Source organism: Choristoneura fumiferana, chromosome 3, assembly GCF_025370935.1.
Source record: "Choristoneura fumiferana chromosome 3, NRCan_CFum_1, whole genome shotgun sequence".
Lineage (NCBI taxonomy): Eukaryota > Metazoa > Arthropoda > Insecta > Lepidoptera > Tortricidae > Choristoneura > Choristoneura fumiferana.
Window position 1 is genome coordinate 13,577,326 of NC_133474.1, and position 27,166 is coordinate 13,604,491.

The window sequence follows — 27,166 nt, forward strand, 5'->3', positions numbered from 1 at the left end:
GGAGAAATTGTCTCGTCAGGCTTGTGCACGGCTTGTGTTTAGTGATTTGTAAATTCTAAAATCGTAATTTATACAGGGCTGGCATAAAATGGCACCTGTTGAAGATGTTGAAATGAAAAGTGTGGAGAGTCCCGCAGCGGCAAGTGATGCAGAAGCTGGCGAAGTAAAGAAGGACGCTGATGTTGTTACCGTACAAGATTTACGGGAACATTCAGGCAAATAGATAAAGCGGTTACGTCTAAGGAACCAAGATTCGCTATGAGAGTACTTAGATCCCTTCCAAACACCCGAAGGAAGCTTAATGGTAACGTTTTACGAGCCATTATTAACCAACTGTATCCTTCAAATGCGGACAAAGAAGCTTTGATTGCTTTCGTTGAAACCCCACAGCCTGGTGCTGTCGAGATTGAGACGCCGCGCTCTAGAAGCGCTCCGAAAACACCAGGTCCTGAGGTAGATGTGTATGTCCATTTGTTAGTTTTACTCCGTTTGTTGGACACTAATAAGTTAGAAGAAGCTACAGAGTGCTCACAGCAGTTGATGACCAAGGTGACAGCGCAAAACAGAAGAACCCTAGATCTGATTGCTGCTAAATGTTATTTCTATCACTCTCGGGTGTTTGAACTCACCAATAAACTAGATTTAATAAGGGGCTATTGCATGCACGCCTCCGCACATCCACTCTCCGTAGTGACTATGAAGGACAAGCTGTTCTCATTAACTGCCTGCTTCGTACTATCTCTGCATTATTCATTGTATGATCAGGCTGACAAGTTGGTCAGTAAATCGGTGTTCCCAGAAAATGCAAGCAATAATGAGTGGGCTAGGTTTCTGTTTTATCTTGGCAGAATAAAAGCAGCCCGTCTTGAATATAGTGATGCTCATAAGCACTTGGTGCAGGCACTCCGAAAAGCCCCCCAGACTGCTGCTGTTGGTTTCCGTCAAACAGTTCAGAAGTTGGCTATAGTGGTTGAGCTACTGTTGGGTGACATCCCCCGAGCGCGCAATATTCCGCCAAGCCCCATTGAGAAGGGCTCTGGCACCATATTTCCAGCTCACTCAGGCTGTAAGACTTGGAAATTTGCAAAGATTTAGTGAGGTGTGGAAAACTTTGGTCCTCAATTCCGTACTGACCATACTTTCACTTTGATCCTTCGTCTACGACAGAATGTCATCAAGACTGCCATTCGTTCAATTGGGTTGTCATATTCACGGATTTCTCCAAAGGATATTGCCAGGAAATTGGGCTTGGATTCAGCAGAAGATGCTGAGTTCATTGTAGCTAAAGCTATCAGAGATGGAGTTATTGAGGCTACCTTGGACCCGGAAAAGGGCTACATGAGCAACAAAGAGAGTTCTGACATTTACTGCACTAGGGAGCCACAACTGGCTTTCCACCAGCGCATATCTTTCTGCTTAGATCTCCACAACCAGAGTGTCAAGGCTATGAGATATCCTCCTAAGTCATATGGGAAGGAATTGGAGAGTGCAGAAGAGCGCCGTGAAAGGGAGCAGCAGGACTTGGAACTGGCTAAAGAGATGGCTGAAGAAGATGATGATGGCTTCCCTTAAATAAACCTCATATATTATGACAAACTCATGTATTCAAATAATGTAGCAACTAGCATTGTCTGTTCAAAACAAATTATTTACTAATGAATAAAATCTTTAATAAAATTTGGAGTAGTTATATTTATTTTCTTTTACATTAGTTAGAAACCTATTAATTAATTACATAGACAAGGTACTTATCATATCACTGGAAATTTAATTCACTTTGTTTAGTAAGTCAGTCACAATAATGTCTCTTACATTTTGGTATAGGTACTTTGTGATTCACAAGCACTATTTGCCATCAAGATATCAGCATTATAAAGCTGTTCAGAAACATTCATACCCAGTGGTTATGTAGGCGTAGGAGTTATGGTTATGGGTATTTGTTGTTGGTTGTTTTTTTTTAAAATATGGCTCTGTTCATTGGAGGACAATTTTTGCCAGTGTCTAGTAGGTTTTGCCGTTGTACAGTAAAAAAATTCTATAAAATGAAATATGAGAGGTAATGGCGAATGAACTATGTATGACAGCGCAAATCCTATGGGTATATATTTTGCTCAATACACGCTGATTTATTATCATTATCTTGTTTTGGCTCGCTAGTACGCTTGTGGTGCCATCTGTCGAAAAAGTAGTGTATAATATCTATTATAGCAACTGTTACTTGGCAACAACTGCTTGACAATTTTGTCAATTACGGAAAGTATAAAGTAACAGCATTCTTCATCTGAATTTTAAGATAATTTAAAAACAGATTACAACAAACATATTTAACAACAGGCTACATTACATAATACATCAAAATGGTTGAATTTACTCCAAACACTATGGAGAAACTAGCGGAGCTGCTAAAAGTTCCAGAACCAGAGGTTTTACAGGGTGAAGATATGATTTCATCAGGTGAGTTACCTGTTATATGACTTAGTACTTACTATCATGTACTATAGATATTCTTAGTACCTACCTACCTACCTACTATCTATATCACATGGTGTTATCATTTGCATGGGATGGCCGACGTTGGCCGCGCGGCGTTTAGATATCTTAAAAAAATACTTTTTATTGTTTACCTATTTAATAGGTATCTACTTATCATAGGGTAGGTAGGACGGTACACTACCAGTTAAATTTCTACAATGAATCGGAAAAGGCTCAATTTTTTTTTTAACAGGGTGTGAGATAACTTCATCCAGAGGTGAACTGCCTCCTGCTGATACCGTAAAAGGTCCTCCAAGAACCATCGAAGAGTTCGAAGAGCAGGAGGCCAAGGAAGCGGAGGAGTTAGGCCGCGTGGGCGCAGGCATCGACGATCGGAAGATCCCAGAATACACCATGTGCTATCGGCAGGCTGTGACCGCGGAGGACGTGTTTCTGCAGGTGACTTACTTATGTCACTAACTGTACTCTAATCCCCTTCACTGCTAGTTGAAGTTACCAAAAGGCTTGAATCATTCTTCTACTGGAAGGCGTTGAATGTGGCAAAACAATTTCTGGAGCCCATAGTGCTACTTCTGTTCTAGCGAGGTCATTCAGTAGATGTCGCTATATCACTTACAACTTGTAGGTATTACGAGTCAAATATTTTCCAATTAATTATATAGTAGATGTTCATTACGTGTTTTGGTAAAATTAATTTATTTACCTATCCGATCTAAAGTTGAAGTTAGTTCAGAGGTCCCCAAACTTTTTTTCTCGTAGCCAATATTCAAAGTTTTACTATTTTCGGTAGCAGCGGCTACTACATTCTCTACAGTAGGTAAGTAGGTACTCCCAAAACTCCTAAAACCCCATTTTTTCCACGCCGACGTGGACCTCCCGTCTGGTCTCCCGTGAATCCTTAGGGGTCATTTGGCCCACTTCGGGAACCTCCGAGTTAGGTAGGTACTTACTTAGTTATTTTATTAGAATCCAAACAAATTATTTTGCACAATGTTTCAGATCGGACCAAAAACTCCATCTTCGAATAGTTGCGAGGACCTCATAGTAAGAATAAAACTGCCTGGCGACAAGAAAGAAAACACCGAGTTAACTGTCGACAGAAGCAGCATCTTTGTCCACTCCTCACAGCACGCACTGAAGTTGGACCTACCCCATGAAATAGACCCTGATTTGTCTAAAGCTAACTGGGATTCTGCGGAGGAGACATTGGTGCTGACGCTGAGACTGCAAAGGGAATTCGATTATGTAAATTTCTAGGTGAAGTACGCGATTCAAACTACTGAAATAAAAGCGGTGCTCACGCGGCTACTTTCTAAAGTGACAAGCTTCTGTAGAAATATACTGAGCGGCAAAAAATCTGGCCCTCAAATGTATGCAGAATCGATCATTTTGTATGACGGGTGGGCCAAATTTTTGCCGCTGAATATAGTTTGTTACTTAGTACTACGAGTACAATAAAGTTTCCTCTCACCTATTTTGAGTTTCTAAATTATTAGGTACCTACACACCAAACTAAACCTAGTCGTAATGTAAGTAGGTATATTATAAGTTACAACAAACCTATCCAGGTAGATAGTTTTGAAATAGGTAATGTCGTTTTATGGCTTTGAGTATAAAGTTTTGTGGTATTAATAATCTGTATTTAAGTATGTTTTCTTAACTTAGGTCTAGTAACTATCTATATTAGTTCAAAATACTGAGAATCGTTGGTTACACTCAATACGTATGTAGGTACTTTTTATGGTTCTGGAGCCAAAATGGCAAAAACGAAACCCTTATAGTTTCGTCAAGTCCGTCTGTCTGTCTGTCTGTCTGTCTGTCCGTCCGTCCGTCCGTATGTCACAGGCATTTAACTCGAAAACTAAAAGATGTATATCAATGAAATTTGGAGTACAGATGTCTTGTCAAAGCCGCTATTTAGTTTTGTAGTTAAATTACATAAATAAATAATTATAGGGTGTGCTCTATACACGTAACAGAAATTGAAAATATTTTTTTTAACTCGCATCAACGTGTGGCACATAGTTCGACAGTAATGGCAAAATCACGCGTCTTCGTGGATGGCACAAGGTATAAGGTGACGCCATGGTGGGAAGAGGATTCGGGACTGTTTTTAGGTTTCCGTAGACAAAATGGCAAAACGGAATCCATAGTTTCGCTACGCCTGTCTGTTCGTCCATCCGCGGCTTAGCTTTTTTATATAATAGGGGCAAACGAGTAGGAGGGTCACCTGAAGAAAAGCAATCACCGCTGCCTATGGACATCCACACACACCCGCACACTGCGCACACATGGCTTAGAGACTGTTAGTGCTAGAAAGCTGTAATTATAGTATGAGGTATTGTTAGGTTGGTCTTTAAAAATTATTTCGTGGTCGAAAAGACGATTAATTACTTGCAAAGTTCCGTACAAAATCTTTAGGAAATTATTACTTGATTTTTTCGTAACGGCTACCTACTCCTTACCCTGTGTGTTGGACACGCTCTGGGTCGGTGTTTTTTACCGCTTAAAGCTGGACACTTTTCCAACTTTTCCCCCGCAAAAGTTTGTTAAGTGTATCTACTTTAAGTACTTCCCTCTACAAACCATAGGCTCAGCAGACAGTGTACACTGCAGCACTGGCTGGCTATTTATTAAACGTGTCAAAATAAATGTTAATTAATTGAGTTTCGGCTTCAGAATAGGTACTCAATTCGTCCTTATACGCAAATAGAATGACTCTGTTATTGAAAATAATCACTGCTCCGCTCATGTCAAGGCTTAAATTTCTTGATGAGACGTGATTACAATCGAGTGCCGGTTTTAATTGAACGAATCATACCGTGAGAATATAACCCGCCATTTTGTTTCACCTACACGTAAGTTAAATAGTATGCTCCAGTATAGAATTTAGACTGCTCCAAGAGCTGGGTGTGAATGCCTTATAGAATTTATAGATCTGCTCTGAGCCTGGTTTGAATTTAAAGAAATTTCTCGTGCATCGATTTACTGCTGCCTGATCGGATACGAGTGAGATTAACTACTTTTGTAAGTAAAATAAACTTTTCATATTGAACTTTGTAATGGTTACTATAATAATAAATAAATAAATAATAATAAATATCATGGGACACTTAACACCAATTGACCTAGTCCCAAACCTAGATCCGCGCAGACGTAGTCGCGGGCATAAGCTACGGAATAAAAAGTAAAATACCTATCGATGTAGTACCTACCTAGGTATCTATTTCAGACTTCCATCTATCTATCCATTTATCTATCTACATAACAGATATCATCCAAATCTGTCCAAATCCAAATATGGAATACAGTCGAGTTCGTAAACTTGTAAGCAAAAAATCGATCAAAAATATCTGAAGAAGCTTATACGCCGTTAACAATAGAGTCGTGTTCAGATATTTTTGATCAAATTTTTCCTCACAAGTTTATGAACTCGACGTATATGTATTTAGTACCATCCACGAAGACGTGTGATTTGTCAAAATTAGACATTAATGACATTGTAATAAGAACAACGGCACGCGTCATTGGAATGACTCTACCTAACAAATAAAAATGACCGTGGAAGTTTAAATTCATAAAAGTAACATCATGGTATTTATTGAAAACACAATCACGCAAGATGGAGCGACGACTTGGTTAAGATCGCGGGATCGCGGTGGATGCGGAAAGCACAAGACCGGTCTGAGTGGAGAGCCTTGGGGGAGGCCTATGTCCAGCAGTGGACGTCTTTCGGCTGACATGAAAATGATGACAATCACGCAAAAAAGATTTCGAGATTTTATCTCGATTCCTTGGGAATACCTACATAAATTACATACATCCTATATGTGTTATTTCAGACGTTCAGTGAAGTTGACTACATACTAAATTTCATCCAAATGTGGATATCCGTATTAGCGTGAAGGAGTAACAGAGTTAACAGACATACACACACACACACATACCTGTTTACTCACAAGCTTTCTCATTTATAAATATTAACCAGTCAGATTAACAGCATCATCTTGGAAAATCAAGTGGATCTTCGGAAGATGGATGCTCAATTTTCCCAAAGTGATCTTCCCAAATGTCCCATCGATCTCCACTTCAGCTCCATAGGTACTTACATAGCCAGCTTCCTACATACTTATATTCTAACTAAGTTCCCTTTAGAGTACTTAAAGATAGAGCCACGGTGGCCTAATGGTTATTTACATAGTTGCGAATCCGGACTGACACCTCTGAATTTTTGTAATTTACATGCGTAGGTATATCTAGTGCCATCCACGAAGACGCTTGATTTTGTCAAAATTAGACATTAATGATATTGTACCTAATAAGAACCACGGCACGCGTCATCGTGAATGACTCTACCTATACATTAGAATTTTACCATGAGCTTTACGGTAAAGGAAAACATAAGGAAACCTGCACAGATTTGCTAAGACATTCAATGGTGTGTTAAGTTCCAAATACGCACTGAGCCCACGTGGGAACTACAGCACACGCCTTCTTGTTTTGGGAGGAGGCCTGTGCCCTACATTGGGACGTATAATACAGGATAATTATAATGAAGACATTTGGAAATAATTCCGATCCGCACTGGTGATCCCTTACTACAAATAGCGAATCTATGTAGGATCCTACTGTGTTAAAAATGTAGTTGTTTTATGTTTCTGATGTATTCAATATCATTTAATGATATTGTAAAGATGAGTTTCTCGTCGGATTCTTCTCAACAGAGGTTTTTCCGAACCGGTGATAGTTTTTTTTACATTCATAAATTAAATAATGCTTGTTATACCCTAAATTAAATAAATACTTAGCTAATATTTTGACTTTTGACTTTTTGGCTTTGACTTTGAAGGTCAAGGCCTTCCAGGCCTTTTACATCTTGTACAGTCACTAGCACCAATATCAGACACAACAAGCGTGCATAAATATCTCTATTTGTAGGGCCGGAAGGACGTATCAGATATTTTTGCACGCTCCACTGTGGCAGATATTAATGCTGGTACCTACACGCTGTAAAATAAAAAAATGCTTTATTTTCGCTGAACGAAGTTTGATGTTCTGCTTCGTTCTAGTAATTTCAAATAGGAATATTCCAAAGCCTCGCTCCTTTAAAATTAAACTGAAATAATTCGAAATTTCACATTTCCAAAATAAACTTTAAATAAAATACATTATGGTTAAATTTTAAAATGAGAAAATTTCGAATTATTTCAGTTTAACTTTAAAGGTGCGATCTATTATTACCTAATAATATTTCCCCCAGGATGCTACACTACTAAACATTCGTAGGCCTCGTAGTCGTTTCTTTTATTTGATACGTTACGCATCAAATTAAAGGTAGATAGACGCCAACATAAAATATTATATTTGTGTATTTAATGCCTATATGGAATTCACGACTTCCGCTATGAAAAGATATTAGGTAAGTGTTTAAAACAATGGTTTAATTGACCATAAATAAGTACGAGTAAGTACCTACCACCAAAACATGCAGCACTATTATAATTATTGTTTACGTCGATATAACTGAAGTTACTATGTACCGTTCAGACTTTTAATTAACGCCAACTTGCTTAATTACCTACCTATGCGTAACTTATCGTAAGTATAAATCATAAATACCCACATATTTTATACCTAAGCAATTTAACGAATATGATCACTTACCTACGTCTTTTCTTGTGCCCTTGCTTGTTTCTCGAGTTTTTTTGCAAAAGTCTTATATTGTTAAGGTCAATAATAATGACCGCTGGGTACGTTTCTATATGAGATGGTATGCATAATATAGTGTTTACAATGGTGTAGCCAATCATTCGCAACACACCTAGCCTGATTTACTCCGGTTTGGGCGTGCGCGGGAGGCGCACAGTGTTTTAAAAAGCTTAGCAAGTCCTTTAAATATAAAAAAATCGTGATCATCCATGAGTTTAGTGTTATAAAGTGTGTTTTATATTAGCCACAAGTAAGTATACGTGCATTATTTAAAAGGATGAAAATATTAAGTTACCTTTTAAATTAATAAAGTGTTTATAAAAATTTGCCTATTTAAATGTTATTACTAAAATATTGTTTTTATGTTTGGGAGTTTCTCATTAACTAGGTATAATTATTAAGCTCTTGTATGTTGAAAATAATGATAATAAAATAAACAATGAATGGGAATGTCAGATGACATAGTTTCGGGTACGAAATCAACGCAATATTCTTCACTTATAATTGTGTGAATTAGAAGTATGTTAAATTATAATCAATATAGGGCAGAAGTATTGTTTGTGGCCACTGTGCCATTTATGGCCATTTATTGTTAAAATATACGTTTAAAATAAATTCATAGTAATAAAACAGTACAAACTTTATTCGTTTCAGTATAAACTTTTTATATATTACTTCAAATGTCAACTGGCCAAAAACGGTCTTAAGGTGGCCAAAACGGTACTTCTATCCTACTTTTTTTTACGAAATCGATCTACATATGTATATATGTCAACAAATAAATAAATGATGCAGTCAGCAACAAAAATATACATACGTTTGAAGTGTCAAAATATGTAAACAGGCCTTTATTTTCTCAACATTAAGGTCGTGTCTTTCTGACTTCTGCTGATCTTTGTTGCTCACTGTACCATACTATTAGAAAAAGGAACATTACACGAGTTGTAGGCAGATTTTTCAATTGTATAAATCAGACGTGCGAGCCCGAATTCGAATCCACGATCCTCTGCTTGAGAGGCCAGTGGTCATTTTGAGAGGAGCTCTGTGCCCCGCAGTGGCACGTCACATAAGCTGGGATGATTATGATACCTACTCTTTGTAGAGATGTTTTTGGGCAGTTAATTGTATATAGGATGCCTATAATGTGGGATGGCGGGAGCTCGCCTTTGATAGGCAGCAGGAGTGGAGCAAGAGAGGAGAGGCCTTTGCCCAGCAGTGGGACACAAAAATAGGCTAACAAAAAAAAATTATAGGTACCTATGAACTGTAGCTGTATTGTCTAACGGCCGGGCACTCGCAATCGCATTTACCATCTATTTCTATTAAAAAGCCTTGTTAGCCTAGTGGTTTGAGGATCTCTCAAGCAGAGGATCGTTCGTGGCTTGTGTGTCGCATCTGAGAAATTGCATTTGAAATTTACTATGAGCTTTACGGTGACGGAAAACATCGTGAGGAAACCTGCACAAACCTGCAAAGGAATTCAATGTGTGTGAAGTTCCCAATCCGCACTGGGCCCGCGTGGGAACTACGGCCCAACCGTGCCCAAGCACTCTCACTCTGAAAGTTGGCCTGTGCTCGGCAGTGGGTCGAATATAGGCTGGGATGATGATAATCAGGTACCTACATAAAGAACGTCTTAAAAAAGAATTCTGGTCATAATAATAAACTTCAACATTTATATTTTGACAAGGAGGCGCCGTCTCATTTAAATAAACATAAAGTTCAATAGCAATTTCAGTTAATTCATTGTCAAATTCATAGCTCAATATACGCAGGTCATTGTGACAAATAAATTTATAGAGGAGGGAATTATTTCGGGAAACTCTCGCGGTCCATTTGATTATTACGTAAATTAAATAGTAGGTATATACCTACCTACTTCCTGATAAAAAAAAACGTTTCGTTTAGATTTTAGAGGAGGGGACGCTCGATTATAATGAAAATTTGCGCTTTAAAGTTAAATAACTTGGCAAACAGATCCCTGAATTGAAAAATCGTCTTGGCTACACCCCATTTTAAAAGAACTATCCAACAATACCCCGCAATATAGGGTTAGTCAAGAAAAATTAAACACCCCAATACGTCTATGGGAGGTACCTACCCTAAAATTTTTTTTTACTTTTTTTATTTTACCACTGTCGGCGTGACTGATAAATAGGTATAGGTTATAGGTATTAGTGGGCTGTTTTCCGCAACTCGACGTCGAAGTGCGCCTATTTTGCGTGATTAGGCTGTAGGCACTATTCATGCCAGCCTAGCTCCTGGAGGAAGCGTAGCAGACCCTTTATGTTGCCGACGACTTCCTGCAGTGACCCCGGTGATCCGAGGTGTGACTGATGTACCTATAGGTATATTCATGCCAAATTACAGCTTTTTAAATACTAACGCTCTCTGAGCTTAGCCGCGGATAGACAGACAGACCAGACATGTATGTATGTATGTAAACTCTTTATTGTACAAAATAAGTAAACAAACACAGATGACAAACAATGAAATACATGTACAAAGGGAACTTATCCCTTTAAGGGATCTCTACCAGTCAACCTTTGAGTGGATGAGAGGAGCATTCAGTCAGGGGACGGACAAAAAGTGAGTTAAAAAAAATTAATTATATTGTGGAAGCTACATAATATAAAAGTATAATACAGACATAGCGAAACTATAAAGATTCGTAGTTGACTACGGCACTCTAAAAAAAAACAAAAAAGTTATTATTTACGATAAAAATATATCAGTCACTCTTACAGGTAAAAATTATACTAAAATAAAAATAGTACAATACAATCAATGGATCTTTTTAAATCTCATACTTTTTACGAAAGAACTGAACGAATTTAGGTAGGTAGGTACCTATTTTACTATAAGTCTGTTGTGTTAGAAAACAATTAAATCACAGGAACTTCACATATATTTGATAAATACAACCATACAGGTAGATTATCAAAAATACATTTTTCTATTTAATATGTAAAATTCACAGGTCAAAAATGTTTGTCCTTCGAAACGGCTTGACCGATTTTTATGTTTTTTTGAGTATATTCGGTAGTTCTGAGAATAGAATTTAAAATATTTTTCATACTTGTACGCGGTACGCGGACGGAGTGAGCTAGTTGAAACATAAAAGCTCATACTCGCATGTATTGTTTACAGTTCAGGGTTACTAAACTTGCACACGATTATTCAGACGTGGCTTTATAAATGTAAACAATGTTAATAATTCTGCGAAGTAAATAAGTACGGACGTACAAATTGTGCACAGGGATTTCTGAGCCACTTGCCACTGTTTATAATTTGACCGTGTAATGCTATTTTGCTTTAGTATTGAAAATATTTAGGTAGCTACTTACTACTAGTAGGTATCTATGTATATCAACAGCTACATTAAGAACAGTGGCAAGTGGCTCAATTATTCCGGCCTAGGTACTTGTTACGTGATCTGATTTTCTATACAAATTTTAGCACGAAATGTGCACAAAAAAGTTAAATTTCATATTAATTTTATGGAATTTAAATTAGATTTATTTTACACCAGAAAACAATTATTTGTATAAAGAGTGGTTTTAAACAGGAATAAATGATAAATATTGACTGATTTTGGTGACACAGGCCTCGTTAAATCTATAGTATGCTAACTACTTACATCAATAAATAATAATAATACGAATGCTGTTCTCGGGTCTTGGATGTTTAATATGTATTTAAGTATGTATTTATCTATATACTTAAGTATGTTTATCCGTTGCCTAGTACCCATAGTACCTACATGCTTTGCTTAGTTTGGGACTAGGTCGATTGGTGACAGGTGTTCCATGATATTTATTATTTTATTTTATTTATTTACCTACATCAATGTATAGACAAAGCTTTAGAAACGACACATTAATTTAATAGTGGCTGCCTACAACAATGCAGTGATTTACGGTTATTGACTGCGCGTGAGTCACCATTTTGCTGCAGTTATTCGCAAATGCAAAGAAAGTTCATTGTCGTTGAACCGCAACAATAAACTTATTACCAGGTACAGTACCTAACTAAAGTTACTCCTTTACTGGAAAGAAAACAAAAGAACTAACACGCCGCAATTTTGGCCGAGGTATTTATTTCACATAAGAGCGAGATAGCTTCACGAAGTGAGCGAAATTCTATCTCTAACGTAGGTAGGTACAAATTTGCAAAATTTCGGGTTGATGCATTGATTCCGATTTATGAGTCTTCGGACAAATTAGGAGTCATCTATTTGATCGTACAAGTATTGACCGTATATTTACTGTCATTACTACGTATCATGGTATACAATGATAAAATTGTATGCTGGTCATTTAGACTTCTCTATGGACACAACAAAATCTAAGGAGATAATCAAGTCATCATCCCAGCCTATATACGTCCCACTGCTGGGCACAGGCCTCCTCTCAGAACAAGAGGGCTTGGGCTACAGTTCCCACGCGGGCCCAGTGCGGATTGGGAACTTCACACGCACCATTGAATTGCTTCGCAGGTTTGTGCAGGTTTCCTCACGATGTTTTCCTTCACCGCAAAGCTCGTGGTAATGTAATTCCGCACATGAATTTGGAAAAACTCAGAGGTGCGAGCCGGGGTTTGAACCCACGACCCTCTGTTTGAGAGGCGATAGGTCAAACCACTAGGCCACCACGGCTTTTTTTAGCTAATCAAGTACCTATTCAATAATGAAGTCGCACTGGAAGAAGAAAAGTCCGTGTTTTAAACACATTTCGATTAGGTAATACCTATTTACACAACGAAATGTTAACGAAAGTAAATATTTCAATATCAAAAGCATGCGTGAAAATTTTTATGAACTGCGTATCTAAATACTAAAAGTAGATTTCCTATGTTATTTAACTTCGTTAACAAAAGAAGGATATTTTCAATATTAGCTCTTTGTATAGGTTATACAAATAGCTAGTACCTACTTATAGATTTTTTTAATTAATTTGTATATGTATTATTGTATTATGTATTGGATAAATTACTGTTAAAAGCGTATATACTGTTTCACATAGAGACTGCCGGAAAATAGACAGAGAGCAACAAGGGATCCCAATGTTAAATCCTGAAGAGATATCATTAGTTAAATGTAAATGTAAATATTCTATTCTTGTTTTTTTTTCAGAATGAGTCTTCGAATATCCTTATGGATTTGTATAGTAATTCTTCTCAACGCCATGGTTGTTTTGCAGAGCGTGCAAATATGGGGCAAAAGGCGTAAGATACTTTTATTTTTATTTTTAGATAATTACGCTGGCAAAGTAAAACAAACCTTCATGCTGAAAAAACTGGCCGCTAATAAAAATATTAAAATTTAGAACATTTTACTAGTATTGATTGTTTTTTGTTATTTTTTTCACACTCTCTTTATAAGCGCATCAGTCTCTCGTAATGACGATTTTGTGCGCAAAAGGAACCTGATTCTTGTTCCATTCACGTACAGAATAGGTCTGTGCATTCACGTATCGTATTGCTACCTTCCTTGAAGCAAAACATTGGTCTACATACATAACAAAATTTCTTACCTTTATATACCTACCCATGTCCGGAGTATGCGAGACCCGTAGGGTATGGTATACATAGGTAGTCAATTGCAGAAAGAAGTAACTCTTCCTTCCTTTTAATATGGTCATGCCATTATTCTGACAGGGAACCTTTCCCTGAAGCTGACTGTAATTTTACCTGAGTTATTATTCATTTTTATCCAACACTAGCGGCCCGCTCCGGCTTCGCACGGGTATTTGACAAAAAATTCAGAAATTATAAATTTTAACATACACACACACACTCACGCACAATATAAGTACATCCTACTTTTTGCATCGGGTTAAAAAAGAGTAAAGTTATAAAGAACTAGCTTTTGCCCGCGACTTCGTCCGCGTGGAATAGTAATTTTGGGAAGTATTTAATTTATTTAGGATACCTATTCTGCCAATAATAGTACATAGAAACTTCTACGGTTTACCGAAAATAACCTACTTTAATACATTGCTATAAATATAAACTATTTTTTTTTGTTCTTCCATCCATCCACCCACCCGATGTCCTTTGGTAAAACATAAATATTTTGCGGGTAGCTACAATTTAGCAATACGACGTGTATTCTACCCTGCCAACACAAAAGGACTAATTCTTCATAGTGAACTCTTGACACCTTACGTCCTTTATTGTAAGTTAGGAGGGTAGGATTATAATTAAGACGGCATTTTTACTAAGCATAGCTACACATATTTCCGATAAATATACTTATATGTAGTAATTTGTTTGGAATTCCTTAAGAACTTTCATCCCCATATTTTCAAGTGAATAGGTTGAAATTTGAAAAGCGCCGGAGCAAATGTTTTTTAGGATTCCGTACCTAAAAAGGAAAAAATGGAACTCTTATAGGATTACTTTGCTATCCGTCCGTCCGTCTATCAAACCTCTAAGTCAAGGCAATCAAAAGCTACAGTCATTAAAAAGGTGTTTCCAAACTTAACAGAAAAAGTTATAGGGTACTTCCGGCTGTCGTAGAAACTTGGAATTTTGCATAAAGGTAGCTCTTATAAATAGCACAATTAATAAGAAAAATCTTAAAATCATAATTTTTCATGTCTGACTGTCTATGTGAATACGCCATCTAAAATGTCCCCACATTGCGTACATTTTGCCTATGAGCTTAGAAGGCTCTACTAACACTGCATCATCCCCTCTGCTAACATCCCCTCGCAGGTAAAATTTTCAAAAACGCTTGAACAAATATCTATTTATTTCTTATAAGTAGCCCAATGCCAATTTTCATAAAGAACCATCGATTTATCTTCGACAATGACGATCTTCCATATAAAGTTTCATCCCCTATTTCACCCCTCACAGGAAGAGTTTTAAAGACGCGCGAACAAATATGTATTTATCTCTTAGCACGTGCCCAAATGCCAAGTTTCATAAAGAACCGTCGAATTATCTTCGACAATGACGATCTTCTATATAAAGTTTCATCCCCTATTTCACCCCCTCACAGGAAGAATTTTTAAAAACGCGCGAAAAAATATCTATTTATCTCTTATCACGTACCCAAATGCCAAGTTTCATAAAGAACCATCGATTTATCTTCGACAATGACGATCTTCCCTATAAACTTTCATCCCCTATTTCACCCCCTCACACGAAGAATTTTAAAAAACGTGGGAACAAATATCTATTTATCTCTTTTTATGTGCCGAAATGGCAAGTTTAATAAATATTTATCGATTTATCTTCGATAATGACGACCTTCCACATAAACTTTCATCCCCTATTTCATCCCCTCAAAGGGTCGAATTTTCAAAAAAGCTCAAACAAATATAGACTTATTTCTTATTAAGTGCCTAAATGCCAAGTTTCATAGTTTTATCTTTGACAGCGACGAACTTCCACCATATAAACTTTCATCCCCTATTTCAACCCCTTAAAGCCTCTTTTTCACAATAAAAGGTAGCCTATGTTCTTTCACAAGGTCTATTCTATATCTGTACCAAATTTCATCAAAATCGGTTCAGCGGTTTAGGCGTGAAAGCGTAACAGACAGACAGACAGACAGACAGACAGAGTTACTTTCGCATTTATAATATATTAATATTAATATATTAATATATTAATATATATAATATATAATATATAATATATAATATAATATATAATATATATAATATATAATATATAATATATATAATAAATATAATAAATATAATAAATATATAATATAATAATATAATTAATATAATAAATATAATAATACTAGCTTTTGCCCGCGGCTTCGCTCGCGTTAAATTTGGGGTAACAATTAACATACATTTACTTTCTGCAATCCTTTTTTTCGTGTTTTGATTAATTTTTCGGAGGATAACATGGAAATATAAATACAGTAAGACGTTGTTTTAGACAGATGGTGCTCATTTTTGAATTTAAAAATCAACCTACATACGTAATTAATCATTCATAGTTCGTACCAACTCTGAAACCCTGTTTCGCTCAAACGTTAAAAACGTTAAAGTACTACGCGTTTCTTTTGCCGGCGACTTCCTACACGATATAGGATTGTATCTCGAGAAATTGTAAAGTCCCCGCGGGACATGAATTACTGTTATGATCTATTTTAATATTCTTAATTGTCGATGAGAGACATATTGTAGCCTTCTATTACTTATAGAAAGAATTTTGAAAATCTGCCCCGAAATTGAATTCACTTATTTTTATTCTGCGGAAATTTTGCATTTAAAAAAAAAGAAGTCTGTCCATCAGGGATATTGTAGCTTTCTATTGGTAATAGAATTATTGAAATCAGCTCAGTAGTTTCAGAGATTACCCCCACCAAACAAAGAAACAAACAAAGTTGAGATATTTTCCTATTCCATGGGATTTTCTAAGTGCTAGTCTTTCCCTAGTGCACCTCTGTATTACTTTAGCTTGTTTTGCTTGTTTAGCGTGTTTTGCTTTTTATCTATGCCAATTTCAAGTCTCTAGCACCAGTAGTTTTGGCTATGCGTTGTCTGTCAGTCAGCCAGTCATGGTACTGTTCAGTTAGAGCTAGGTATAGAATTATAAATAAATCAACCCTGAAGTTGAATTCACTTTTTGCTATCCCGCGGGAATTTTACGTTTTCCCGGAGAAAAGTAGCGTATGCCAATCAGGGATAATGTAGCTCCCAATTGGTAAAATATCTTTTTTAAATCAACCCCAATGATGAATTTACTTATTTCGATCTTGCGGGAATTTTGCATTCTTCTGTAGAAAAGCAGCCTTTGTCAATCAGAGATACTGCAGATTACTATTAGTGAAAGATTTTTTTAAATCAGCTCCGAATTTGGATTGTCTTACTTACTTCTACCTATCCTGCGGGAATTTCGCATTTTCCCAAAGAAGATTATATTATACCAATCACCAATAGTGCAGCTTTATATTAGTGGACGAATTTTTAAAATCAGCTCTGAAGTTGAATTCAGTTTTTTCTATCCCTTGGGAATTTTGGATTTTCCGAAAAAAAAGTGGCCTATGTCAATCGAGGATAGTCAATTATATCATATGAAAGAATTTTTAAAAGCCAAAGTTGAATTTACTTATTTCTATCCCGCGGGAATTTTTGATTTTCCCGGAAAAACGTATCCTATGTCAATCAGGAATACTGTAGCTTACTTTTGGTAAAAGAACGTTTAAAATCAGACCCGAAGTTGAATTCACTTATTTCTATCCCGCGGGAATTTTGCATTTTCCCGAAGAAGAGTAGTCTATACTAATGAGAAATAGTGTAGCTTTCTATTGGTGAAAGAATTTCTAAAATCATCCCCGAAGTTGCATTCAGTTTTTTCTATCCCATGGGAATTTTGTAATTTCCCGAAGAAAAAGTAGCCTTTGTTATTTGGAGATAGTCATATCACATTATATGTAAGATTTTTTTAAATTAGCTCCGAAATTGAATTATTTTTTTTCTATCCCGCGGGAATTTTGCATTATCCCGGATAAAAAGTAACCTATGTCAATCAAGGATAGTGTAGCTTACTAACGGTGAAAGAATTTTTAAAATCGGCTCAATAGTTTCGGAGATTCGACTACAAACAAAGAAGCGAAAAAAATTTAGATATTTCCCTATCCCGTGGGAATTTCGAAAAATCCTTTCTTAGTGCGCGTCTATATCTTTTAAGAAATATATATTCCAAATTTCAAGTTTCTAGCCCCAGCGGTTTGGGCTGTGCGTTGATCTATAAGTCAGTCAGTCAGTCAGTCAGTTTCTTCTTTTATATATATAGATAATAATATATATAATAATATAATATTATTAGTAATTAGTAATTAGTAATATTAGTAATTAATATATAATAAATATAATAATATAATAATATATATAATAATATAATATTATTAGTAATTAGTAATTAGTAATATTAGTAATATTAGTAATATTAGTAATTAGTAATATTAGTAATATTAGTAATATTAGTAATTAGTATTAGTATATTAGTATATTAGTAATATTAGTAATATTAGTAATTAGTAATATTAGTAATATTAGTAATTAGTAATATTAGTAATATTAGTAATTAGTATATTAGTATGGAAGTTTGGATATTTTTATTTTAATGAATTATTGTATTTTTTTGAAATATTTGATTATTTTATTTTTATTTTGTCTTTTGTTTGGTTTCGTGTTGTTTGTTTTCATTATTGTCATTATTTTATTTGGTTTTGAATTTTTATTTTTGATATCTAAATTTTATTACTTTTTGTTTGTTTCTTTTTCGATTTTTTTTTTGTGATTCTTTGTTGCCTTCAAGTTCTTGTTGTGAAAGATTTTTTTAAATCGGTCCAGTAGTTTTGGAGCCTATTCAATGCAAATAAACAATCAAATCTTTCCTATTTATGATATTAGTATATAAAAAAAGCCAAATAAAGCCAGTGTAACTGCACATACGCCAAGCGGTAGGTCCACTAGCTACACTATTACCTATACTCGTATAGATAAACGTGCCTGTAACTCGTAGATACGCTGATAAAAAAAACCTTTCAACATATTTTTTGTTTCTATTTCAGCGCTTTTTCCTTCTAATAAGATACCTGATAATGCATTGACTCCTCAACGAGAAATAGTACGACGGAAGATAGTGCTCTACCATAATTTTTTTCGCTCAAAAGTTCGGCCTTCGGCGTCGAACATGTTGATGATGGTAAGTGAATTATTCCTTGTGGCCTCTTACAGTTTTGAGCGAATTTAATTTCGAGAACAGAAATATTAAATCCGGAGCTACACGGCAGCAAAGTTATCATCCCTATAAACACAGGTTCGTGGGGTTTAGAGGAAGTTTTGGTGTCCGTGCCTCTAAGATATGGAACGATCTTCCTCCCCAGTTGCGAACCAATGTCTTTTCCGGTCTTCAAAGAAAAAATTAGGAGGATGGTAATATCAGTGCAAATTGGAGCCTAGATGGAAACGGATACTACCGCAAAATCCACAAGAACTCGCTAGGGATGTAACTGCTACGAGTATCTCTTAGAAAATAATTGCCAGATTGCCCCTTTTTCTTATTAAAGTTCCCTTGAGTACGTGTTATAATTGTGTATTTTTTGTCGTGTCGTGTTATAACATGGTTATAACTGTAAAACGTGCCGCGGGACGGGCGCAGGCTGAAAATCAGCGCCACCGGTTTTCTCGACCGACAGCCTATTGCCACATATCTCTGTAACTTGTTTGTCGTTGTTTTTTTTGTATTGTTTTTTGTTTTTTCTTTTTTGGCATTGTGTAATTCTAAATTTACGTTTTATTTGTTGTGTTTCTGTTAATTTTATTGTATTTCTTTTTAAATGTGGCAATAAATGTATTTTTTTTAATAAAATGCAATAATAAATAGACAATTAAAATATACATAGTGGTAAAAAATCCTGTATGATAATTTAACAAACACTAAGGGTACTGATTACTAGTGGAAAAGTATTGAAATCCAAAAATAAATAAATGTTTTGAACGGAGGTAAACTCTTCTTGTAAATCAACTTCCACACAAAACTTTTCTTTTTTTTCAAATTAATATGTTTTTTCACATGTATTTTACTAGTAATCAGTAGTCTTAATGTGGGATAAATAATCGTAAAGGATTTTTTAATACCATGTAGACCAAACGAACGACAACCCTTATAAATTTTCCCCAATATTTTTCTTATACATTCGTTGCCCTACTTCATATTTCGTAACTTTCAAATGCATCAATAAGGGTCTTTGAATTAGATAAACATAGGTTGGAGTTATAGGTCAGTATTGACTAGTGCTTAATCTCAGACCTATACTTACCATCAAACGTGATTGAGATAAAACGCAAGCCTGTCAAAATGCATTAAAAAATCGTTAGTTTTTAACATGCTGCAAAGATTCTCATTACCTACTCACATTAGGTAAGAAACCATTTCAGACTGAACATTGTCAGATCACTTTATTTCATCGACAAGATGGCATCTGGGCGCTTAATTTTAGAATACTTGCAAAAAAGTGTTCCCGGTAACTGCCTGAGGTTAAGGCAGTGGAAATTTAGGTTCAAGGAATTGGTCGGATCTGGCCGGACATCGTTGAGTGGCAGCGTATATCCGATCTATTTACTAGATAAACCTTCACTGAAGCTGTTCGTTTGAGAAAGATGTAGGTATCTACTTAGAGGCTGTCTTGTTGATGTTTTTTTTATTCTCATACTCGGAAAATGGTGCAAATCATAAAATCATACCCAATATACTGGAGCAATATTATACTCATCCTCAGTCGTGGCACGCGGGTGCGGCTCGGCAGGCGCAGCAATATGCGGAACGCTGTGTGTTCCTCCAACATAACCCAGCTCATGAAAACACCGTACCACATCTTGGCATCTGCGGTCAAAACCTGTTCGTGGCGGCACAGAAGACACCTTGGTAATAATAATCTTCTTTATAGTACACTTGCTTATTAAGTGCAGGCAATAAGATGACAGTAAAAGGCTTGAAAGTCGTTAATTAAAGCGAAACTCCGGGCAGTAGTATTGTATGGAAAATATTTCGTTAGAATTGAACTTAAAATTAATGGAAAGCAAAAATTTATTTATTTCACAATTACCTGGACTCTGTAGACAAGTAACAAGAGAAGCATGTTTGTGATACCTAACATAAAACCATGTAAACGCTTTAGGTATACTGAAGCACAACTTGTTCTTATCTATTAGCTATGTAATACGTGTAAAGGGTTTATTCTGAACAAGTATACAGTACATAATAGGTATATACTGAGCAACAAAAAGCCAGGCCCTGAAATGTACCTTTGCAGTAAAAGGTAATTTTGTATGAAGACTGGGCCAAGTTTTGTGCCGCTGAGTATATCTAATAGTAAAAATATTTATGTTTTTTATCAAAACCCCAGATTAATTTGATAAGATGGCCCAAGGTAGCATGTAAATATTTTTCAAAACATTTTAAATATAACACAATCTTGTCCAACATCGTAGACATTAAACGGTATATTTATGTTTTAATTCAAATACAAACCATATCGAACAAAAGTTATTAAAATAATATAGGTATAATTTATAGAAAAATGCCGAATTAAACTATTTACGAGTAAGTTAACCTTTTGTTAGGTACGATTAGCAGTTTAGCTACTCATGTTGTCATGTTAATACTCTATTCTCCTAACCTACTTACATCTTTTTTTAATATTAATTGACTATCTATTTTTGATGTTTTTTTATGTTCTATTAAATTCTTCATTCATGTTCAAGGCAGGCGCGCGTGACAAAGTAAAAAAAAAGTTTAATTCAAGGTTACATTGAACCACTTAATCGTGCACACCTTTGAATGAACCCTCAATAAATTATCTTGTTTTGGTGTTTTTTTATGTGGCTATCCACTTCATTTCCTCGTCCCGTGGCTATACAAGTCTCCGCGTCACGATTTTATGAACACTATTTCAATAATAGTAATTTCGTGTGTACTTAATTATAGATTTCACAGTTCCATCCATTACCAACGCTATTTAAAACCTCATCTGTCTTTTTCAATGACTCGAATTAGGATTCCGTAATACAAATAATGAAATAAAACCATAGTATTCATTTAATTTACTTATTGAGTCTGGAATCTAGATAAGTTTAAACAATTTTGGCTCTACAAAAGTATTGTTTTTTTTTTATCTAGAAATTACGTCGCTAATTTAGTCATTAGTATCACTTGTTTAAAGACCAGCTTGCGGTCACTGCTTCTGTTTTGTTACAAAGCTCCTAATAAATAACTGGTGTAAATTTCGGAAAATGATCTAGATCCAAAAGTTAACCTGGGTGTTGATGAATCAGTCAGCATATTTCTTGTTCTGTATTGAAACTACACGGAACGGTTAAGTGACATTTTAATTTTGTTGTCAGAGTAGGTACAGTATCGTCTTTGAAAATGTAAATGGTCCACGCAGACATATAATAATGAAGCCCAAAATTGGGAACGTTTTCGACAAATAGTCACGAATAGTGTAAATCCGCTTATCTACGAGTACCATACATAGTACCTACATATAAATACCGCGTATCTGCGATCCGCGTATCTGAGAGGGCTCCAATTTGATATTTGTTTTATATCAATGAATTTGAAGTAAAAGTTGGAAATTGGCAAAACTAGACTATTAATATAAATGGACCCCGAGACACACTCAACCTATAGAAACCCTTTTAATAATTACACCTCATCTGAAGATACAAAAAACAACTTCTGATTTTGCGAAGGCGTTGTTTTTACGATATGTAATTATTTACATCATTATGATAGTCTCTGTTAAAGCAAATAATATTTATTAGGTAGCTTAGTTTGTATTTTTTTAGAGTGAAAAACCAACTGACTAACCACTTTAGCATTTAGGCCCCGTAGTTTTGGCTGTACGTTAGTTGTTACTCAGTCAGTCAGTCAGTCATTATGTCATTCTGCTAGATTCTTTTTTTTGCAAAAATTGACTTGTTAAGTACTCTGCGAAACCAATTTCGCGGTTAAAATGGCGCAATAATTTTATTCTGACTATTTATTTCCGTGAATTATTTCAGGTTCTTCGCAATCAAAGATTGGTTCCTGGAGTACCAGAACTTCACGTACGGTTCTCCCATCAAGAACTTGAGAGCAGTGGGTCACTATACGCAAATGGTGTGGGCCACAGGTCACAAAGTAGGCTGCGGTGTGGCCCGTTGCCTTGGCGGTCCATGGGGCCAATTTTATAATTACGTGTGTCATTATTGCCCTGGGTAAGTCCATATAAATTGCCACTTGAAGCCAATTTCACGAAGTTAGTTATTACTACTCTATAAGTTTGTAGTGAGAAACGCCAATATACAAGCAAGACATAAAACCTCTACTATTATTTTAGACTTACAGTAACCCACTTAATTGATTGATTAACTTAACTTCTTATTCATAAACGCTTGTAAAGCGTATTAATTTTTGTTAACTTAACAAAACATGAAGTAGGTGTACATTGCAGTTATATTTAGTTAAGTATACTACATACATTACATTATATTTGGACAGATATGTATCTTACGCGTATCTTATTATTACGGAATTTAGTATGTGTATTATTCTTGGTCCTGTTCCCACTTTGATCTACTACAGTATTAAAAACTGCACTTTTATGTGGTGGGACATCTAAATTTAATTATGATGTTTTCATGGTTCTTTAGCCAAAATGGCGAAAACGCAGAAGGTTTATACTGCATCATCATTATTATGCAACAAACGGTTTACTCCGAAACTATTTGAGTTAAATGTGAAACAATTGTAGCGTTATCTGGGAAAAGGTACCTTGTTGTCGGTATCGAGTTATTGATATCCCCATAATCTACATATATTTAGCTATCGAACCATGTAAGAAACATGCATGTAGGTTTAATAGATATTTTTTTTAAAAATGTTGAAGCTCAAAAGCCAGAAAAGGTGATTATGAGAAAATTGAATTCAAACTTATACACCCAATTAAAGTATGTTATTGTTGGAAGTTACATAGATGACATGCTATTTGAGGAGTAGATTGTACGGGCTTTCAGGTTTCAAGAACAATTTTGTAAATTGGACAACGGTTTTCCTATAGTTTACCTTGCCAAAGTGCATAAAGTAAAAAAAAGGTTGATGGATTTTTTACATTTTTTTCTATTTATAGTATATTTCCATTGGATTTTATCGAAGGAAAAAATATTATGCGTAAATGGACACTAAATAAAAACTACTCCGTTTTGAATTAACGTTGTTTATTATATAAAAAAAATACTTTAACAAAAATAACTTTGTTGTTTATAAATGTAATTAAACAGTCAAAATCAACAAACTTTTATATTTAGTACGCTAAAACATAGCCAAATGAGACCAAATTAACTCAACAAATCTTAAAAAACTAGTTTTTTCAGTCTCAAAATTCAAGGTAAAGTTTAGTAAAAAGTTGGTACAATCACTATATATTTTCTAAAAGGTACCTTATCGTCGGTGGTAAAATATTTAGTGATTATGAAGTGATATCATTTGAAAACGACTAATAACTTACGATTAATTTTAATAGTCTTAATTTAAGAACACTGTAGTATTAAAACTCTTACCAAAAACCTATAATTTTGTTCAACACACTAAATGATTAACGTATTTGAAAAGGTACCTTATTGTCGGACGTAAAATGTTTAGTGACATAACACGCATATTTTGCATAAGCTTAGCTATCGTAAGGTCGCGGGTGAGCAAGGAAATTATTTTAGTTCATTGATATGGACCTCCGCAAAGTAACGCCTGATTCAATAAATTATTTAGTGACATAGTTAAGAATAAGATCTAAAAAAATGCTTTTGATTTGTAGTTGTAACTATTAATCGTTATTATTATTACTATAAATCAATCTCTAAAGACCAGCAGGTGGTAGGACCTTGTGCAAGGTCCGCCCGGATTGCTACCACCATCTTGCTCGCTAATCCTGCTGTGAATAGCAGTGCTTGCATTGTTGTGTTTCGGCGTGGAGAGTAAGACAGCCGGTGAAATTACTGGCATTTGAGGTATCCCATCTTAGGCCTCTAGGTTGGCAACGCATCTGCAATCCCCCTGGTGTTATTGATGATTTACCTTACTCTAATTTACCTTACTCTAATTAAACGCATTTTATGATGATTCTTGACGTTTTTTACGCACCGACAAGCACCGCAATGGGCCCGCGTGGGAACTAATGCCCAAGCTCTCTCATTCTGAGAGGAGGCCTGTGCCCAGCATTGGGACGTATAAGCTAGGATGATGATGATGATGATGACGCGCCGACAAAGTACCGACGTCCGACACGTCTTCCAAACCGATACCGAGCGCACAGAAAGCGTTCAAGAGCGGCACCGACAATAAGGTACCTTTCTTACTAAACTTTAAGGGATGTTTTAACTCATAAAAAAACGATTTAAAAACTTGTGTCTCTGTCAAATTAAAATTTAGACCCTGCTTATTAATATAGAGTAAAAAAAGAAAAAATGTTTTTTTTCGACATTTTACTTCAAGCGCGATTATCTCGGAAACTAGAACCGACGACAAGGTACCTTTTACCAGATAACGCCACAATTATAGGTTTGTTAACTGCTACGCATTTTGGTAGCTAAAATACGAAAAAATATTTGAAGGTTTGAAGGAAGAGGAAATTTTAAAGAAGCTATATAAATACCTACCTTCATACCAATTTTCAAGTTTCTAGGGCAGCTGGAAGTAGGTACCATATAGGTTTCCTTGTTTAATTACTATAGCTTTTGATTACATTGACTTAGAATTTCTTCATTGCTCTAAGTCTAAAGGGGTACCTAGCAGACCTAAGCTGAGTATCTGATATTATTTTCAGCTTGACATAGTTTTGAGTCCCTGGGATAAAGGGTCTTGACTCTTGACAGACGGACGGACGGTTGGACAGATGAACAGACAGTCGGACAACAAATTCCACCAACTAAGTGCGATACCCTAAAAGCATACTTTTTAATTTTATCAACTGGTTTGTTTTCTATTTCGGGTACTGCCTTTAAGCAACGTAACGTTTGGCAACCTGTTTCATTTCGCAACTTTTCATTTGGCAAACTCTAACACTGTAAATATTTCAGAATTTATTTAAGGGCCATCGTGTAGAACCCTTTAGGTTAGATAAGGTTAGTTTTATACCACGGTCCCACCGGAAGACCAGCGCCAGCTCTTGAGCCAGCATTATGCTGAGGTGGGTCCGTTTCGTGAAAAGTAACACGGTTTTTTTTTCTCTTTCTTTTATGTAATTATTCTGTCACTGTTCCGAATAAATGTATTTTCTTTCTTTCTTTCTTTCTTTCTTCTTTATAAAAATCCTGAAATATTTACTGTTTCAAAAATTATAAACAGTTGGGTAATGAAAAGTTGCGTAATGAAACAGGTTGCCAAACGTTATTCGCCGAAACTCCCACATTGTAAATATCATCATCATCATCATCATCGGCCTAACTTAGTCATTGTAAATATAAAGATAAATAAAGGTATATTTTTGGATAAAAATATCTATCGTTCTTAATTTTGTCTTGTAATTTTATTTATTCTGTGTTTTTTTATGGTACCGAGTTAAGTGCGTAGTAAAGTCACCAGTACCAAATACCAATATCTAACACATTAAAGCGTGCATAAATATCTGATAAGAATCTATTTCTGGAGCCGGTAGAATGTGTCAGATATTAATGCAGGTGACTTTACCTAATCTTACCACGTAATAAAAATGAGTTGGTACTTTAGGAAAGCACACTTGCATACGAGTACATCACAAACTTTTTCTTTTCAGGGGTAATATCAACAATATAATCCAATATCCCTACAAAGTTGGTTCTCCATGCGCTGACTGCCCAAACAACTGCGTATCTGGCCTCTGCAACAACCCTTGTTATGCCAAAGACCACTACTCCAACTGTGGCGAGCTTAAAGCCATGAACATCCCGAATCTCTGCCAGGAAGGAGTCTGCAATGCTACCTGCTCGTGCGGTACAAAGATTTACAAGAATCATCCGTTTGTATAAGCTAAACTCATTAATTAAGTATGTCATGTGGTTGTTAAACTTTGTTTTATGACTTACGTGTGAACTAAGTTTTATAGTTAAATTAACATTAAATAGCTTAAAGTATAATAATATTATGTTGAAATACACTTATAAAATTAAAACAATTCTCATTCGGTCCTTTCGAATCCTTTTCAACAACACTCTGAAAACGTGATCTATTCATGATTAAAATAAATAAGACTAGACCACAGGTCTAATAATAAGAGTTAAAGAAATTTCACGCAAACAAAAACCGCCCGCGCATGTGGCTAAAAAGCCATGTATTGACAAGCATTTATTTTCCCAACTCAATCGGTTGTAAATAAACACGATAATTCTGTGGTTTAGAGTGACACCAAATAAACCTAAAATTGGTCAAAAATCGGTTAGTGTTCAGGGGTGGAAAACTTTATCAGCAG

General features: G+C 35.5%; 2 protein-coding genes and 1 pseudogene across 3 annotated transcripts; all 3 read left to right on the forward strand.

Annotated features, from left to right (window-relative positions):
• Nucleotides 1-69: 69 nt before the first annotated feature.
• Nucleotides 70-1,679, forward strand: LOC141426228 (probable 26S proteasome non-ATPase regulatory subunit 3; annotated as a pseudogene).
• A 536-nt stretch (nt 1,680-2,215) lies between these two features.
• On the forward strand, nt 2,216-3,933 carry LOC141426229 (dynein axonemal assembly factor 6-like). Its single transcript, XM_074085078.1, has 3 exons — nt 2,216-2,454; nt 2,726-2,931; nt 3,493-3,933. The coding sequence occupies exons 1-3, from the start codon at nt 2,358-2,360 to the stop codon at nt 3,748-3,750; spliced, it is 561 nt and encodes a 186-aa protein (XP_073941179.1). The 5' UTR covers nt 2,216-2,357; the 3' UTR covers nt 3,751-3,933.
• A 1,484-nt stretch (nt 3,934-5,417) lies between these two features.
• On the forward strand, nt 5,418-26,857 carry LOC141426665 (serotriflin-like). Of its 2 annotated transcripts, none has more exons than XM_074085754.1 (6): nt 5,418-5,520; nt 13,337-13,428; nt 18,755-18,888; nt 20,465-20,610; nt 22,752-22,946; nt 26,495-26,857. In XM_074085754.1, the coding sequence occupies exons 2-6, from the start codon at nt 13,338-13,340 to the stop codon at nt 26,724-26,726; spliced, it is 798 nt and encodes a 265-aa protein (XP_073941855.1). In that variant the 5' UTR covers nt 5,418-5,520; nt 13,337; the 3' UTR covers nt 26,727-26,857. The 2 variants fall into 2 exon arrangements, with proteins under 2 accessions (XP_073941855.1, XP_073941854.1); XM_074085753.1 differs by lacking the exon at nt 5,418-5,520 and adding an exon at nt 8,159-8,452 and having other exon boundaries at nt 26,495-26,856.
• The last annotated feature ends 309 nt before the right edge of the window (nt 26,858-27,166 follow it).

Excerpts from the sequence above, each read along its gene's own strand:
- LOC141426665 (XM_074085754.1), top strand. The coding sequence starts at position 13,338 with ATGAGTCTTCGAATATCCTTATGGATTTGTATAGTAATTCTTCTCAAC. Across the intron at positions 18,889-20,464 it reads CGTCGAACATGTTGATGATG|TCGTGGCACGCGGGTGCGGC; the intron begins GTAAGTGAATTA and ends ACTCATCCTCAG. Across the intron at positions 20,611-22,751 it reads GCGGCACAGAAGACACCTTG|GTTCTTCGCAATCAAAGATT; the intron begins GTAATAATAATC and ends GAATTATTTCAG.
- LOC141426229 (XM_074085078.1), top strand. The coding sequence starts at position 2,358 with ATGGTTGAATTTACTCCAAACACTATGGAGAAACTAGCGGAGCTGCTA. Across the intron at positions 2,455-2,725 it reads TGAAGATATGATTTCATCAG|GGTGTGAGATAACTTCATCC; the intron begins GTGAGTTACCTG and ends TTTTTTTAACAG. Across the intron at positions 2,932-3,492 it reads CGGAGGACGTGTTTCTGCAG|ATCGGACCAAAAACTCCATC; the intron begins GTGACTTACTTA and ends ACAATGTTTCAG.